This window comes from Ranitomeya imitator, chromosome 2 (assembly GCF_032444005.1).
Source record: "Ranitomeya imitator isolate aRanImi1 chromosome 2, aRanImi1.pri, whole genome shotgun sequence".
Classification (NCBI taxonomy): Eukaryota; Metazoa; Chordata; class Amphibia; order Anura; family Dendrobatidae; genus Ranitomeya; species Ranitomeya imitator.
In genome coordinates, this window is record NC_091283.1 from 814,913,128 (window position 1) to 814,932,581 (window position 19,454).

General features: G+C 40.0%; 1 protein-coding gene across 2 annotated transcripts in view; it reads right to left on the reverse strand.

Annotated features, from left to right (window-relative positions):
- JAKMIP3 (Janus kinase and microtubule interacting protein 3) overlaps positions 1–19,454 on the reverse strand; it is a 146,111-nt gene that overhangs the window by 67,178 nt on the left and 59,479 nt on the right. Inside the window, exon 4 of one of the 2 annotated variants that reach the window (XM_069753899.1) lies at positions 12,395–12,610. The exons of the other annotated variant lie outside the window; for it this stretch is intronic. Coding sequence (XP_069610000.1) covers positions 12,395–12,610 — 216 coding nt within the window. The remainder of the gene's footprint in view (positions 1–12,394; positions 12,611–19,454) is intronic. 2 annotated transcript variants of the gene reach the window in all.

Consider the following 19,454-nt stretch of genomic DNA (forward strand, 5'->3'; position numbering starts at 1 on the left):
AAATGATACCTTAATATCTTTGATCCGATGTCTTATTCCAGAGAAATCCACATTTTTCTGTAAATGAACTGTTAAGAGCTATGGGAAGGACATAGATCTCCCTGAGAATCTGCCTCCACAGCTTATTTTAAATAGCAATGTGTGAGACATGAAATGACTGACAGTATGCTCTCCCGATCTACATATGTCACAATGATAACTCCCTTTTCATTTATAATATGCTCTGAAGGCACATACTCAGGGAGATCTACGTCCGTCCCATAGATCTTAACAGCTCATTTACATCTAAGTAAAACATGGATTTCTCTGGAATAAGACCTCAAATCGCAGATATCAAGGTATCAATTTATTCAACTTTCTTCAACCTACATGCCCATATAGACGGGTTAGAAAGGTTGGTGCCGTTTAAGAAAGATGAGGAATAAATACTACAGATCTGCAATAATATGAAGACCATCCATGTCCATGTACGAAAATACTCATCTGAAAATAGTATTCTAAACTAGCCAGGTTAAGAAAAGTCACAATATAATCCAACTTCTTAATTAAAGATTAATTAATCTTTTTATTTAATCATTGTGTCCAGCATGGAGAGTTATTAAACTTTGCAAATGACTTTACTAAAGGATTTTTCTTCATTCCTGTAAAAAATGTATGTAATCAACTTCCAAACCTCAGCTTTTCCCAGTATATTGGCCTGCCTTTAAGAGTACAGATGATGGCAGTGAGGGGTCAGCTCATCCCCAGAGTTAGTGACACAAGGGCTGAGCTGACCCATCACTGCCATCATCTGTACTCCAAATATAAATGTAGCTGAAGGCAGCAAAAGGCACTGGGAAAAAGCAGGGTTCGGAAATCATGTACATGCAATTTTTACAGGAATGAAGAAAAAAATCCCATAATAAAGTGATTTGAAAAGTTTCATTGCGTTGCAAAATACTCCGGTCACATGGAAGCGCACAGGACACAGTGTCCTGTGCGCTTCCATGTGACCGGAGTATTTTGCAACTCACTGTTTATTCCTCTCCTGAGGCACCCGGCAGGAGCTGCATCGGACCTCTCTCAATCAACATCTTCCCTGACCGCCAGCCTGGCGCTCCGTTAGCCTGTCTTTCCTGTATCTATTTGAAAAGTTTCATAACTTTCCTGCCGGACAAAATTTTAAAACAAAAACAAAAAAATTATTTACTGACACTTGACTTTCATCAGACTTTGCTCCTGTATGGACCTCATCATGTGCACAGAGAAGTGAAGAAGCAGCAAAAGATAAATTGGAGCTCCTTAGACTATGTGTCCTCGATCCGAAACTGGCAGCGCTTTGGACGCAGCACATGTCCGCTGCGTCCAAAGCACTGCCGTCTATTGAGCGCAGGTGAATCCACATATGTTCACTGAACTGTGCGGAATTTGCACGTCCAATAGGTTGTTTGGGTGAAATTTCTCTTGCAGAGACTCGCGTCTTCCCAAGAGTAATTGACATGCTGCGGTCTGGAGAGACAAGCCGCATGTCTGTCTCCACGGGTGAGCCGCAGGAGTCTCTCCACGCATAGTGGATATGGGATTGCTTGAAACCCCATGCACTATGCTGTAACATCTGGACGCTGCGGGTTGGACGCTGCACAAGTACACAACGTCCAACCAGCAGCGTTTACTGATTCTGGGAACGTACCCTAATGGATATGGCTTATGCCACGAGAGTACCTATCGTGTTTACCCGAAAATAAGACCTACCCCAAAAATATGCCCTTGAATGATTTTATATGATTTTTGGAGTATGTTTCGTTTCTCCTTGCGGAGAGTGACATGTTAAGCATGTCAAGATGAGGAGACTTAAAGCCACAATGCTCCTCTGGGAAATATGCAAATTGTCTCTTCAGAGAGGAAGAGGACTAGAACTCTAGTGCCACCTATTGGAAGTAGCAATCCTAACAGTCAATGTCGACCCTTTAACGAGCCTTGTGACATGACTTAGGATAATAGCCAAACCAGAATCTCAATTTGCAGACACTGTGTTTCAGGTTACTGCCCCTCGTCAGTGCAAAGTGGAGATCTGGTTTGGTCAGACGCCTCTCACTCAGCCAAATTAAGAGACCACCACATCAAAACCCTGTCTTGTGCAGACCAATCTCCAGACCTGAACCCCATTGATAACCTCTGGAATGTAATCAAGAGGAAGATGGATAGTCACAAGCCATCAAACAAAGAAGAACTGCTGACATTATTGTACCAGAAGCAGAGTGACAGACTGGTGGAAAGCATGCCAAGACGCATGAAAGCGGTGATTAAAAATCATGGTTATTCCACAAACTATTGATTTCTGAACTCTTCCTGAGTTAAAACATTAGTATTGTTGTTTCTAAATGATTATGAACTTGTTTCTTTGCATTATTTGAGGTCTGAAAGCACTGCGCTTTTTAAATTTTTTTTGACCATTTCTCCTTTTCAGAAAAAAATACAAAATTTATTGCTTGGAAATTCGGAGGCATGTTGTCAGAAGTTTATAGAATAAAAGAACAATTTACATTTTACTCAAAATTATACCTAAAAAATCCGGCAAAGTGAAAATTTTGTAGTGGTCTCTTAATTTTTGCCAGAGCTATATGTGTATGTGCAGTGTGTGTGTATATACATGTGTTGGTGCAGTGTGTGTGTATATATATGTGTATGTGCAGTGTGTGTGTATATAATGTACATGTGTATGTGCAGTGTGTGTGTATATACATGTGTATGTGCAGTGTGTGTGTATATACATGTGTATGTGCAGTGTGTGTGTATATACATGTGTATGTGCAGTGTGTGTGTATATACATGTGTTGGTGCAGTGTGTGTGTGTATATATGTGTTGGTGCAGTGTGTGTGTGTATATATGTGTATGTGCAGTGTGTGTGTATATAATGTACATGTGTATGTGCAGTGTGTGTGTATATACATGTGTATGTGCAGTGTGTGTGTATATACATGTGTTGGTGCAGTGTGTGTGTATATACATGTGTATGTGCAGTGTGTGTGTATATACATGTGTTGGTGCAGTGTGTGTGTATATACATGTGTATGTGCAGTGTGTGTGTATATACATGTGTATGTGCAGTGTGTGTGTATATACATGTGTTGGTGCAGTGTGTGTGTGTATATATGTGTATGTGCAGTGTGTGTGTATATAATGTACATGTGTATGTGCAGCGTGTGTGTATATACATGTGTATGTGCAGTGTGTGTGTATATACATGTGTATGTGCAGTGTGTGTGTATATACATGTGTATGTGCAGCGTGTGTGTATATACATGTGTATGTGCAGTGTGTGTGTATATACATGTGTATGTGCAGCGTGTGTGTATATACATGTGTATGTGCAGTGTGTGTGTATATACATGTGTATGTGCAGTGTGTGTGTATATACATGTGTATGTGCAGCGTGTGTGTATATACATGTGTATGTGCAGTGTGTGTGTATATACATGTGTTGGTGCAGTGTGTGTGTATATACATGTGTTGGTGCAGTGTGTGTGTGTGTATATATGTGTATGTGCAGTGTGTGTGTATATAATGTACATGTGTATGTGCAGTGTGTGTGTATATAATGTACATGTGTATGTGCAGTGTGTGTGTATATACATGTGTATGTGCAGTGTGTGTGTATATACATGTGTTGGTGCAGTGTGTGTGTATATATATGTGTTGGTGCAGTGTGTGTGTATATACATGTGTAGGTGCAGTGTGTGTGTATATAATGTACATGTGTATGTGCAGTGTGTGTGTATATAATGTACATGTGTATGTGCAGTGTGTGTGTATATATATGTGTATGTGCAGTGTGTGTGTATATACATGTGTATGTGCAGTGTGTGTGTATATATATGTGTTGGTGCAGTGTGTGTGTTTATATATGTGTATGTGCAGTGTGTGTGTATATAATGTACATGTGTATGTGCAGTGTGTGTGTATATAATGTACATTTGTATGTGCAGTGTGTGTGTATATACATGTGTATGTGCAGTGTGTGTGTATATACATGTGTTGGTGCAGTGTGTGTGTATATACATGTGTATGTGCAGTGTGTGTGTATATACATGTGTATGTGCAGTGTGTGTGTATATACATGTGTATGTGCAGTGTGTGTGTATATAATGTACATGTGTATGTGCAGTGTGTGTGTATATAATGTACATTTGTATGTGCAGTGTGTGTGTATATACATGTGTATGTGCAGTGTGTGTGTATATACATGTGTTGGTGCAGTGTGTGTGTATATACATGTGTATGTGCAGTGTGTGTGTATATACATGTGTATGTGTAGTGTGTGTGTATATACATGTGTTGGTGCAGTGTGTGTGTATATACATGTGTAGGTGCAGTGTGTGTGTATATACTGTACATTTGTATGTGTAGTGTGTGTGTATATACATGTGTATGTGCAGTGTGTGTGTATATACATGTGTATGTGCAGTGTGTGTGTATATACATGTGTTGGTGCAGTGTGTGTGTATATATATGTGTTGGTGCAGTGTGTGTGTATATACATGTGTATGTGCAGTGTGTGTGTATATACATGTGTTTGTGTAGTGTGTGTGTATATACATGTGTTGGTGCAGTGTGTGTGTGTATATACATGTGTTGGTGCAGTGTGTGTGTATATACATGTGTAGGTGCAGTGTGTGTGTATATACTGTACATTTGTATGTGTAGTGTGTGTGTATATACATGTGTATGTGCAGTGTGTGTGTATATAATGTACATGTGTAGGTGCAGTGTGTGTGTATATACATGTGTATGTGCAGTGTGTGTGTATATACATGTGTTGGTGCAGTGTGTGTGTATATACATGTGTTGGTGCAGTGTGTGTGTATATACATGTGTTGGTGCAGTGTGTGTGTATATACATGTGTATGTGCAGTGTGTGTGTATATACATGTGTTGGTGCAGTGTGTGTGTATATACATGTGTATGTGCAGTGTGTGTGTATATAATGTACATGTGTATGTGCAGTGTGTGTGTATATACATGTGTATGTGCAGTGTGTGTGTATATACATGTGTTGGTGCAGTGTGTGTGTATATACATGTGTATGTGCAGTGTGTGTGTATATACATGTGTTGGTGCAGTGTGTGTGTATATATATGTGTTGGTGCAGTGTGTGTGTATATACATGTGTATGTGCAGTGTGTGTGTATATACATGTGTATGTGTAGTGTGTGTGTATATACATGTGTTGGTGCAGTGTGTGTGTATATACATGTGTTGGTGCAGTGTGTGTGTATATACATGTGTTGGTGCAGTGTGTGTGTATATACATGTGTAGGTGCAGTGTGTGTGTATATACTGTACATTTGTATGTGTAGTGTGTGTGTATATACATGTGTATGTGCAGTGTGTGTGTATATAATGTACATGTGTAGGTGCAGTGTGTGTGTATATACATGTGTATGTGCAGTGTGTGTGTATATACATGTGTTGGTGCAGTGTGTGTGTATATACATGTGTTGGTGCAGTGTGTGTGTATATACATGTGTTGGTGCAGTGTGTGTGTATATACATGTGTATGTGCAGTGTGTGTGTATATACATGTGTTGGTGCAGTGTGTGTGTATATACATGTGTATGTGCAGTGTGTGTGTATATAATGTACATGTGTATGTGCAGTGTGTGTGTATATACATGTGTATGTGCAGTGTGTGTGTATATACATGTGTTGGTGCAGTGTGTGTGTATATACATGTGTTGGTGCAGTGTGTGTGTATATACATGTGTTGGTGCAGTGTGTGTGTATATACATGTGTATGTGCAGTGTGTGTGTATATACATGTGTTGGTGCAGTGTGTGTGTATATACATGTGTATGTGCAGTGTGTGTGTATATAATGTACATGTGTATGTGCAGTGTGTGTGTATATACATGTGTTGGTGCAGTGTGTGTATATACATGTGTATGTGCAGTGTGTGTGTATATAATGTACATGTGTATGTGCAGTGTGTGTGTATATACATGTGTATGTGCAGTGTGTGTGTATATACATGTGTTGGTGCAGTGTGTGTGTATATACATGTGTATGTGCAGTGTGTGTGTATATACATGTGTATGTGCAGTGTGTGTGTATATAATGTACATGTGTATGTGCAGTGTGTGTGTATATACATGTGTATGTGCAGTGTGTGTGTATATACATGTGTTGGTGCAGTGTGTGTGTATATACATGTGTATGTGCAGTGTGTGTGTATATAATGTACATGTGTATGTGCAGTGTGTGTGTATATACATGTGTTGGTGCAGTGTGTGTGTATATACATGTGTTGGTGCAGTGTGTGTGTATATACATGTGTTGGTGCAGTGTGTGTGTATATACATGTGTATGTGCAGTGTGTGTGTATATACATGTGTTGGTGCAGTGTGTGTGTATATACATGTGTATGTGCAGTGTGTGTGTATATAATGTACATGTGTATGTGCAGTGTGTGTGTATATACATGTGTATGTGCAGTGTGTGTGTATATACATGTGTTGGTGCAGTGTGTGTGTATATATATGTGTTGGTGCAGTGTGTGTGTATATACATGTGTATGTGCAGTGTGTGTGTATATAATGTACATGTGTATGTGCAGTGTGTGTGTATATACATGTGTATGTGCAGTGTGTGTGTATATACATGTGTATGTGCAGTGTGTGTGTATATACATGTGTTGGTGCAGTGTGTGTGTATATACATGTGTTGGTGCAGTGTGTGTGTATATACATGTGTTGGTGCAGCGTGTGTGTATATACATGTGTATGTGCAGTGTGTGTGTATATACATGTGTTGGTGCAGTGTGTGTGTATATACATGTGTATGTGCAGTGTGTGTGTATATACATGTGTATGTGCAGTGTGTGTGTATATAATGTACATGTGTATGTGCAGTGTGTGTGTATATACATGTGTTGGTGCAGTGTGTGTGTATATACATGTGTATGTGCAGTGTGTGTGTATATAATGTACATGTGTATGTGCAGTGTGTGTGTATATACATGTGTATGTGCAGTGTGTGTGTATATACATGTGTTGGTGCAGTGTGTGTGTATATACATGTGTATGTGCAGTGTGTGTGTATATAATGTACATGTGTATGTGCAGTGTGTGTGTATATACATGTGTATGTGCAGTGTGTGTGTATATACATGTGTTGGTGCAGTGTGTGTGTATATACATGTGTTGGTGCAGTGTGTGTGTATATACATGTGTTGGTGCAGTGTGTGTGTATATACATGTGTATGTGCAGTGTGTGTGTATATACATGTGTTGGTGCAGTGTGTGTGTATATATATGTGTTGGTGCAGTGTGTGTGTATATACATGTGTATGTGCAGTGTGTGTGTATATACATGTGTATGTGCAGTGTGTGTGTATATACATGTGTATGTGCAGTGTGTGTGTATATACATGTGTAGGTGCAGTGTGTGTGTATATACTGTACATTTGTATGTGTAGTGTGTGTGTATATACATGTGTATGTGCAGTGTGTGTGTATATACATGTGTTGGTGCAGTGTGTGTGTGTATATACATGTGTAGGTGCAGTGTGTGTGTTTATACATGTGTATGTGCAGTGTGTGTGTATATACATGTGTATGTGCAGTGTGTGTGTATATACATGTGTATGTGTAGTGTGTGTGTATATACATGTGTTGGTGCAGTGTGTGTGTATATATATGTGTATGTGCAGTGTGTGTGTATATACATGTGTAGGTGCAGTGTGTGTGTATATACATGTGTAGGTGCAGTGTGTGTGTATATACTGTACATTTGTATGTGCAGTGTGTGTGTATATACATGTGTAGGTGCAGTGTGTGTGTATATACATGTGTAGGTGCAGTGTGTGTGTATATACTGTACATTTGTATGTGTAGTGTGTGTGTATATACTGTACATTTGTATGTGCAGTGTGTGTGTATATACATGTGTTGGTGCAGTGTGTGTGTATATACATGTGTAGGTGCAGTGTGTGTGTATATACTGTACATTTGTATGTGTAGTGTGTGTGTATATACATGTGTAGGTGTAGTGTGTGTGTGTATTTATACATGTGTATTGTTCATCCGTATTTCCATCCATGTGCCATGTGTATGTTCTACTTGGTCATCCATATGGCATCCATTTTTATAGATCAGAAACTAAAAAAAATAATACTAATTCAGTTACAGTTTCCTATGTCAGTAATCTGCTAAAAATGGATGGCATCCTTTATACACTTAAAAATGGATCAGAATAGTGAATGCCGAGATTTTCGACACAAGAACCATCATCCCGTTTGTAAGGACACTCATCTGAATTATCCCATTCACTTGCATCGGTCCACGTTCGGCACATTTGCCATACACACTAAAAACAGTCTAGTTTAAACAGCCCTAAAAAATGGAAAAAGCCGCTAATCCCATGCAAAAAAAAAACATTGTACCAATGGATTAGACTGTATCTTTTCCTGTAAGGAAACCTTGGGGAAAGACTTTCTACACTTCACAGCATGTATAGATACTAAACGTATGGACTTAGTGTAATATAAAAACTACCGTAAATATAAATTCATATATGACTATTGATTTTATTATTTTATTTTATTACTTTGACAAAGTTGGAAAAAGCGTCTACAGAATATAGTGTCTGCAATCTCTGAATGCATTTTATAATTAACGCCTATTTCACATGGTTTTTATATATTCTGATTCTAAATACGAGACGTTCACAACATCATAGTATCAAAAATGAGGAAAAAAAATATTGTATAGGTGTAGAAATAGTTAATGTTCCTATAACTTTGTAAAAGGATAAAATCTGTGAAAAATGTAAAATGTAATAATGTAAAAAAAAAAAGGATGTAAACTAATAGAAAAAAAAAAAGAAACCTGAGAAAATCATCTGATGTCAGCTTCACTTACTGTCCTGGGAAGGCATGCGTTAAATAGTACACAAAGTAAAGTCAGGAAACACTTATCCCTGCATGTCTGTGCAGAGTATACGGATATGAATCATTTATCGCTTCTGCATAGACAATGTACAGGGAGCGGACTTTTCCATCTCAAAGATTTGTCCTGTTGAACGAATCTCGGCTTACGTTAAATGTGTTGAGAATGGATAAGTCGTGTTATTAGAAGTGGTGCAGACAACGCCGCTCCAACCGTACCCTAAAGTGGCCAGAAAAATGCTTGAAGGCTGTGTTCACTTTCCAATCAATTTTTTTTCTACATTTCTCCAACCTAAAACATTAATCAATTTTGCAACAAGTGTTCATCATCAATATATCCAATCGTTTTGTTTCTTCATGTCTTATGCGGATTGATGCATCACCATGTTAGCAGAAGACTACAAACAACCTAGTCTGATCCTGCAGTCATTTTCTTTAAAGGCTATGGACACCTTTTAATCAGAAAAATATATTTTTACATATGTTTATTAAAAATAATAAACATATTTTTGTTAATAAAATTGCAGGCTCAGGTTGCAATCTTCACTGCTTTTCTGATTTCTCACTTTTGGGAGTGTCTCTCACGGTAATATAGGCTGGATGTGAGGTTTATGGGCATACAGGGGGGCTGTTGTCCTGACATGCTTTCATGTATTAGCACGTTACTTTCATCTTTTTCTTTCTTGTCTTTAGCCTTTTTTCTGGACTACTACAACTATCTACTAATTGATCTCCCACCCTCGTATTTCTGTCCAACCGCTACACCGATACCTCCACCCTATGACAGTCATTGCACTGGTTGCCCATCCACTACCCAACATTCACCCACAAATTTCTCCACAGTTCTACACCGCCTTATATCATCTCCTTCATCTCTCTATACCTTTTTACCTATGGTGTCCATTCTCCTCTATAATCCCACTCCCATCTCTAAAAACTTCTCACAAGCTGCGCCAGTTTTCTAGAATGCTCTACCCCGGACGTTCCAGATAAGTCCCAGTATAAATAGTATTAGGCATGCTCTAAAAATGTATTTCTCTAGACACTACTCTTGGTAATTGTTGGACTATGTGTTACTCTGTATTGTATTAAATTGTCTGTTCACGATTTGTCAAGTGCTGCGGAATATGACAGCAGTATAGAAATAAAATTATTGATAATATTACCCTACTAGATACTTTTCTTCCCTGTTCACAAGAAATCCTTGTACAAGTCCCCTCCCTGCTCCTATCTCTAAGGGCAGGTGCAGATGGCCGTGTATTCTCTCGCCCGAGAAAATTGGTTCGATTCTGCAAATCACACTCTGATCGGAGATTGATCAGGGTGTGATCAGAGTGTGAATCGATTTTCTCAGGTGTGTAGAATTTTAATTAAAAATTGTTTTCCATCGTTACCGTTTGGAGTGTCAATGAAAATCAGACTGCACTCATATGTTTTCCGATTGCAGTCTGATGTTTTCCCTGGACCCATAGACTTGAATGGAGGAGTGAAATCTGATTATCAGACATGTGCACGGCCCCATAGAATAACGTGGGGATGAGTGATATCACTTTGTTATGGTACTACAGCCTTAACACTGAGAAAAGGAAGATAGGAGAGCATATAGCATAGTAACATAGTTAGCAAGGCCAAAAAAAGACATTTGTAAATCCAGTTCAGGCTACTTTCCATCAGAATTTATCCCCAGATCCAAGATATATATCTTCCCCAGATCTACGTCTTTCTAAAGAACCTAATAACTGTAAGATACAATACTGTTACGCTCCAGGAAGACATCCAGGCCTCTCTTGAAGCCCTCGACTGAGTTCGCCATCACCACCTCCTCAGGCAAGCAATTCCAGATTCTCACTGCCCTAACAGTAAAGAATCCTCTTCTATGTTGGTGGAAAAACCTTCTCTCCTCCAGACGCAAAGAATGCCCCCTTGTGACCGTTACATTCATTGGTATAAACAGATCCTCAGCGAGATATTTGTATTGTCCCCTTATATACTTATGCATGGTTATTAGGTCGCCCCTCAGTCGTCTTTTTTCTAGACTAAATAATCCTAATTTTGCTAATCTCTCTGGGTATTGTAGTTCCCCATCCCCTTTATTAATTTTGTTGCCATCCTTTGTACTTGCTCTAGTTCCATTATATCCTTCCTGAGCACCGGTGCCCAAAGCTGTACACAGTACTCCATGTGCGGTCTAACCAGGGATTTGTACAGAGGCAGTATAATGCTCTCATCATGTGTATCCAGACCTCTTTTAATGCACCCCATGATCCTGTTTGCCTTGGCAGCTGCTGCCTGGCACTGGCTGCTCCAGGTAAGTTTATCATTAACTAGGATCCCCAAGTCCTTCTCCCTGTCAGATTTACCCAGTGGTTTCCCATTCAGTGTGTAATGGTGATATTGATTCCTTCTTCCCATGTGTATAACCTTACATTTATCATTGTTAAACCTCATCTGCCACCTTTCAGCCCAAGTTTCCAACTTATCCAGATCCATCTGTAGCAGAATACTATCTTCTCTTGTATTAACTGCTTTACATAGTTTTGTATCATCTGCAAATATCGATATTTTACTGTGTAAACCTTCTACCAGATCATTAATGAATATGTTGAAGAGAACAGGTCCCAATACCGACCCCTGCGGTACCCCACTGGTCACAGCGACCCAGTTAGAGACTATACCATTTATAACCACCCTCTGCTTTCTATCACTAAGCCAGTTACTAACCCATTTGCACACATTTTCCCCCAGACCAAGCATTCTCATTTTGTGCACCAACCTTCAGGAACAAAAGATTTGAAAGATTTCTAACATTTTTGCAAAGCAAAAAATAAGGGACTTATGGACATTCTGCAGAATCAAAATGGTAGAAATGTTTTAGTGAAGACTGGTTAGAAAGTTGCTTGATTTTGCATTTAGGAAGCAAAAAAAAGCAATTCAAAAATTATACGGAAAGGTGCGCATAGCCTTTAACATCTGTACCCATAATTTTCTGCTCTCTACTATATACACATGAGCAAGGACAAGGAAAGAGAGAAAAGGGACTGATTTCAGTATCAGACTACATTCTTGGCTTGTTTGTAGTCTGTCACCATGGAAACATGCATAAGACCTGTACAAATAACACAGTAAAAAAAAAGTTAAATCAAAATCTATTGCAAAATTGCTACATTTTAATTTAAGATAACCAGGGACAATGCAATTTTCATTGATATGGACACGATGGCTCTTTAAAAACTGCAAGATTTTTTTCTGTATTGCTTCAGACTGTCTCTTATGTCTCTCTCTTCTATATAAAAAAAGAGAACAAAAATAAAACAAGTAATAAAAATAAATTAAGCAATCATAACAGTGAAAATTCAAAGACAAAATGAAATAAAAATAATAATAATTTTAAAAAATAAGCGAACTAGCAAGAAGTCTATGGGCCGTCAGTAGAATGGAATCTTAGCCAGCAACAAATAAGCCATTCTTACAGGGCTCCCAGAATGATCAGAGGCTTCTCCTGCACCACTTGCACAAGGAAGTTCTCTCTTTGGGCTACTTAGGTGGCGGTCAGACTCTTTGAATTGGACAAGTTGTTCATCTAAAGCCTCCTTTTGGAGTTGCAGTCTTTGAGCATGCCCAGATTGAACACCTAACTCTTTTTCCAACATGAAGACTGATCTGTCTTTAACTTTAATTTCATCCATCTATAAGGAGAACAGAAGAAACATCACTTGTATGCAACTGTACTGGGTGATTCTTGCACCAGAAACCCCTTTAAATAAAAAGCAATGTCACTTGGTCAAAAGCGGCTCCTTTTTCCTCTTACTATATTCCTTCTGCTACCCTGGGTTTTCTAATTTTTTTTTGGTTTTTTTTTTGTAACTTTTCCAAAAGGTTCCAGAATGATGGACTTTTTCATTCAGTGTTAATTTTTATGGTATTTACCAAAGAGGTGGTCGCACTGTAATAAGGGGGCGTGGCTCACATGATCCTCTGGGGCGTGTCTTTAGTAATAAGGGGCATAGCTCACATGATCCTCTGGGGCGTGTCTTTAGTAATAAGGGGGCATGGCTCATGTGATCCTCTTGGGTGTGTCTTTAGTAATAAGGGCGTGGCTCACATGATCCTCTGGGGCGTGTCTTTAGTAATAAGGGCATAGCTCACATGATCCTCTGGGGTGTGTCTTTAGTAATAAGGGGGCATGGCTCATGTGATCCTCTTGGGTGTGTCTTTAGTAATAAGGGCATGTCTCACATGATCCTCTGGGGCGTGTCTTTAGTAATAAGGGCGTGGCTCACATGATCCTCTGGGGCGTGTCTTTAGTAATAAGGGGCATAGCTTACATGATCCTCTGGGGTGTGTCTTTAGTAATAAGGGGGTGTGGCTCACGTGATCCTCTGGGGCATGTCTTTAGTAATAAGGGCATGGCTCACATGATCGTCTGGGGCGTGTCTTTAGTAATAAGGGGGTGTGGCTCATGTGATCCTCTGAGGCGTGTCTTTAGTAATAAGGGCATGGCTCACATGATCCTCTGGGGCGTGTCTTTAGGCTGCGCTGCATTATTACCTGGTGACCACCTCCTTGGCAAACACCATAAAATTAGCACTAAATAAAAAAGTGAATTTCTCTAGAATCATATGGTGGATTTACAAAAAAAAAAACACAAATAAAGGAAAACTCAGGGGAGTAGTGGGAATAAAATTACCATAGATCAAAACCTGTCCACTTTTGTCATGATGACAAATTCTGCACCCTCTTTATGCTCTACTCACATATCTGCACCAACTTTTTTTTTCTGCTTTGTGTCAGTTCTCTATTATTCCTCCTGGAAATACATGATTAAATGGACAACTGGATGTTACCCTCCTTTTTGTCAATGCAGCATGTGCCTAAAAAGTCTGACATTGCCAACAGTATGATAAAAGAGAAAGATTGTACTATTGATGGAGATATAGTAATACCCGGCTGACAATTCGCTTACATATTTGCAGGAGGAGGAACAGAGGAATGGTACAAAGCAAATTTCATAAGTAATGCAAGTATTTACTAAAACACATTTGTCGGGAAACATTTTTTTATATACATATTTTATATGAAAACAGACATACATTTTATCTCTCATGATTTGAAAGGTTTGGATGAAGATACATATGGAACAAAGAAGGGGGTTGATTAAATGGAATGAATGTAGCATTTTTGGTTATGAATGTTAAAGGATTAATGTTAAAGTTGAGTAAAAATTGATGCAGGACCCGGTCTGGCGTCCACTTCGATATTCGGTGACAGCCGGATTATGACAATGTGAATTTCATCCGCTGGCACTCGTTGCCTATCTTAAAGAGTATCTTTGCTTCCACAGGTGTAAAAATAATATGAACCAAGCACTTTTTATGCTCACTGAAGTTGACCTTAAAGGGGTTGTCCAGGATTACTATATTGATTACCTATGTTGAGGATAGGTCATCAATATAAGATCTGTAAGGGTACAACACCTGGTATCACCCACCAATCCACTGTTTTCAGCTCCGGAAACTGGATGCAATAAATGTATGGAGCTAGGCAGCACAGCACCGTTCACTGTGTAACGTTCCCGGGTCTTGCAGCTCAGCTCCTGCTCACTTCAGATGGAGCTGATGTGCAGTACCTGAGAACGGCCACTAGACCGTGTAAAGAGCATTGATTAGATACTATACCGCTTGTGCTGCCATATGTTGATAATGAGCAGTGCACACACTATTTAAAGGGAATCTGTCAGTAGGTTTTAGTCCTTTGTCCTGAGAGCATTGAAGTGGACTTGAAGTGTAAATGCTCCTGGCCGACTGTAATAAACTTAATGTTCCTGAATATTCTGTTTTTTACCTGCTTATTTACACTTAAGTGTAACCTAAAACTATTATTGTGTATCATAACAGCCCCTCCCTTACCTCCCACCCAAAAACGCTCTACCTACCCAAAGTTACCTAATCCTACCTTTAAACATAAGGGACAGGGCATAAAAAAACCTAACAATTCGTTACACTCTGTTAATAAAGATCACATGCCAGTGTCTCACGAGCAGAGCTCATTCCATTAAGGTCAGGTAAACCGCTAGGGATTAGACACCTAGCAGGATCAAGGTTTCAACCTATATATACCGGTATTTATCAAACTATTTAGGTCAGGTGGCTGGTTTCCATCTTCACATCCCATCTGTAATTCTTGGCCCTCGTGTCCTACTGAATCTGACATTTGTGAGTGTCCTGCCATCTCATCCTTGGGAGACTCGAAGAATGTAGTTGAACCCAGAGCCACCACTCTTAATTTAGGGGGATGAATCATAGAATATTTGCGTCTTTCGAGTGGTATCCTACAACATTCGGCTCTGTACACTGCCTACATCCGGCCACCACCGGAGTTGAAAACAACTGATTGTTGGTGGTGCCATGGGTTGCACCCCAATTGATCTATTATTAATGACATCCTAAAAATAGGTCATCGATATACCAAGCCGGCAAAAGCAATTTAAAGAGAACCTCACAGCGGAAACATCCTGAGTGAACCACGACAGCATGTATCAGTGTATCAGATACTGGATGTATGATTTCAGCTACGTGTGTCTGATTCTGAAATGCTGAAACATTTCAGAGAAAAACATACTTTAAAAGCCGCCGGGGACAAAGCGGCAAAGAAGACTAGTCAGACAGGTGGGTCCCCGGCGGTTTCTCCCTATCTGCTCCCTGTTGTGAATTCCGCTCTTGCGCTCCCTCCGGTGGTTGTAAGTGGCACTTTTGTGAGTTCTGCTCTTGGGCTCCCTCTTGTGGTTTCAAGTGGTATGGCTGCTCCTTGGAGTTAACTGTCATCAGCTGCCTCCACTTATCGTCTCTTCTGCTCGGCTATTTAGGCCTGGCTGTTCCTTCAGCCAGTGCCACTTGTAAATGGTTCCTGGTTGGATTCACATCTCTTTGGATTTCCCTGTTATCCTGACCAGTTCAGCAAAGCTAAGTTTTTGCTTGCGCTTTTCTGTTCACAGATTGTGGACTTATCCGTTCAGTGCTTTCTATGTTTGTCCAGCGTTATCAGTATGAATTAATTCTGTCTTGCTGGAAGCTCTGGGAAGCAGATTTACCCTCCAAACCTTTAGTCAGGTGTGGAGATTTTTTTTGTAAACTCTGCGTGGATTTTTGTAGTGTTTTATACTGACCGCACAGTATTCCATCCTGTCCTATCTATCAAGCTAGACTGGCCTCCTGTGCTCATCCTGGTTTCATTCTGTGTATGTCTTTTTCCTCTCCACTCACAGTCATTATTTGTGGGGGGGCTAATCTATCCTTTGGGGATTTTCTCTGAGGCAAGATAGTTTTCCTGCTTCTGTCTTTAGGGGTAGTTAGCTCTTAGGCTGTGACGAGATGCCTAGGGAGAGTTAGGAGCATTCCACGGCTACTTCTAGTGTTGTGTTGAGCTTAGGGACTGCGGTCAGTACAGTTATCACTTCCTTCAGAGCTCGTTCCATGTTGCTCCTAGACCACCGCATCATAACAGCTCCCCTTCAGTGATGGATCTGTCTCTGCTGGCATGTAGGTAGAGACCTGTCAACCATTGTCAGAGTATTCCCGTTTTCTAATATTATGGCATCGCACTTGGATATAACGCACTATTACAATGTTGGGGTCTGACTCCCGTGGACATTGACTGATCCTTAAAATAAAGGAAACAAGGTTACTTTAGCAATTTCCTTGCATATTGGTACTCCTAGTGTTCCAAGGGGCCAAGAACAACAGTATGATGGGAAACTTTAAAGGGAACATGTCAGTCAGCTTATATCCAACTACTGGCAAAATGAATCAAAGCCTGGCTGCATGATTGGAGTCAGATATATCCTCCTCTGCCAAGCTCCAGCATCTCAGAAAAAAACATGGTTTAAAGATCCATCCAGGGATTATAGGGAGAGACGAGACAAGTCCGGCGCTGCCCCAACCCTAGCTAGCCTTAGTTGATTGACAGGCCTCTTCCATATGTGTACAGACATAATAAATAAATGTAAATGTCATCATCTACACATGAAGTCCCATAGTCTCCTCCACATAATGACTGCATTAATGATAAAGTGTCTGCTAATACGGTAAAATACATTGTAATCACAGTAACACCATGCAAAGCTTTACAGAATGCACATAATGTATCTTCGCTCGCCTTAATACAATCCCTTTTCAGGCATATTAAATACTTCTAGGGTCACACTGAGATCATGGTGAAGTTACAGCATTAATCAGCTTAGCTCTGGAAAATGGAACAGAAATGCAGGATTGTGGCAGGGTGCTCGAAGTATTCGAAATCTGTCTCTGACCGTGATGTAGTACGCAGCCTTCAGAAATATGGAACAGCTGAGAGCAGAGACACTGGAGAAGACGCAGCCGAAGCCGCCAACAAAGCATGCGAAGAAATAAGAATCATCATCCTTCTATAATGAATAGAAAATCGCAGAAATTAAGAATCCAAAGTAGAACGATTAAAAGAACTTTCCATTTTTCAGCAATAAAACATCCATGTCATCTCTCCTTCCAATGTGATCCATTTGGTGGAAGTTTCTCTCTTGAGCTCCTTCTGTTTTTGACCTAATGTTCATGATCAAAATTTCTTTCAATGTTTAAGATTTTGACAGTCACTTCTATTATCCTTTTATCCTCAGCCAAAAGGAAGCAGTAAAGTTACCGCCATGTAAATTTCCGAGGATGCAAAGCCATCTTGAGGAAAACCCAATTCTCAGTTTTTCCACATTCATTCATCCAAGAGGCTACGGTCACATGTTCAGTATTTGGTCAGTATTTTATATCAGTATTTGTAAGCCAAAACCAGGAGTGGAGCAATCAGAGGAAAAGTATAATAGAAACACGTCACCACGTCTGTATTTCTAAGTGGGAGAGGTCACAAACTTGTTATATCCTGTAATTGTCGGTCGGGATTTACCTTTGTTTTGAGATATGTGGGGGGAAAGGGGTACTGCCTGGTAGCTTGGGTGATAACCAGGTCACAGCTGAGTAAACCTTGTCACATGCCATGGCCAACAACCTTCTGTTGTCGATATTGGATAGCGACAAGGAGGAGGAAGCATCCTCTTAAACCAATATCCCTGAACTGGAGGTGTCCAGGGGAAACTTTGAAACTGCCCAACTCAGGTTTTCCATTAAAAAATCTTCTCTGGGAAAAGTAAGGGTGTTAAATGTTGTTCCTCAGGAGCTGGGAACTGGAGGTCAGGTTCTGCGTTTGGCTAGGCATAATGATCTGTTATGTCAAGGAACCAAGGTGACGGCCCAGGCCAAAGAATGCCTTCTCAGGACAGAATCCAGGGGGTATAGTCAGGTGCGGTTGTTGGTGCCCACTGTGGTAAACAAATTCCTCTCTAAGTGGCAAGGACCCAATAAAGTATTGGAAAGGGTTGTGAGGACTAATATAAAGTTTGCGAACCAACAAAAAGGAAGCCCCACCAGGTATATCTTATCAGCTTGGTCAAGCCCTGACAGGATGGGGTTCATGATTCGTTGGTTGAAGATACCCAACCCTTGGCTTTGGGCAGAGGGGGAGGGTATGTAGACAAGCAGCTGGCAGAATCCTGGATAGGAGACGCTTAAAGGACCAATATATGGGTCCAGGTTTGTTAGGAATGATTAAATGAGATGGGCGGAACTAGTCATTCCCACCATCCAATCTAAGAGATGTAGCTGGTTTAAAAGGGCAGATGAACTGGTCATTCCTTGTGTGGGAGTAGAGGTGCAAACGCCTCTGGTATTTGGGTTTATGTATGCAAGGTGGAGGACCTGTGAAAGAGGTCAAGTATTGAACTTTAATTATTGAGTAGCTGAACAGCTCTCTTTCTCATACTGCTGAATGGACTCCTTGTGTGGTTATTACTGTGCCTGTGTGAACGCTGCCAACTACCAACAAGCTAAATCCCTACACTTGGTTGCAGCAATGATGGTGAGTATTTGCTATTTATAATTCTTGGCATTATCCAGCCAATACCTGATTGATTTCAATAACGTTCCATGCTTTATATATGGAAAACCCTTTATTGTGATGCATCATAATAAGGCATGTACACATCGTAAAGAGTAATGGATACTTTATTCAACCAGATTCTACATCTAGATCTCGACACATCTTGGGTTGACATTTCTTGAAGGTTTATTAAGCTCATTGATTATGTAAAAGAAAGAAGACAAAATTCCTAGAAACCCAACGGATGCGATTGTAGGTTAGTAGCGCAGTGATCTATTGATTAGCTAGTTACGCCTAACAAGAATGAAATTAAATTCTCAAAGGATTACGAAAGAAGCAAATAACGAGGCAGGTTGTTATTTGGAGTTTGTACCCCTTTGACAGCGGAATCAACATCAGTGATTTATTTCACTAGCCCTATGGCACAGCTACCATTTGTTAGCCGCCTTGGGAGCTGTCCATGCTCCCTGAGCGGGAGACTTATGTGAATCTTAGATGGATTAATTTGTTATTTCAGCACCTTGAAGTCTTGAGATTAAACATAAAATATGGCTTTGTGGCTACATGATGGAACCT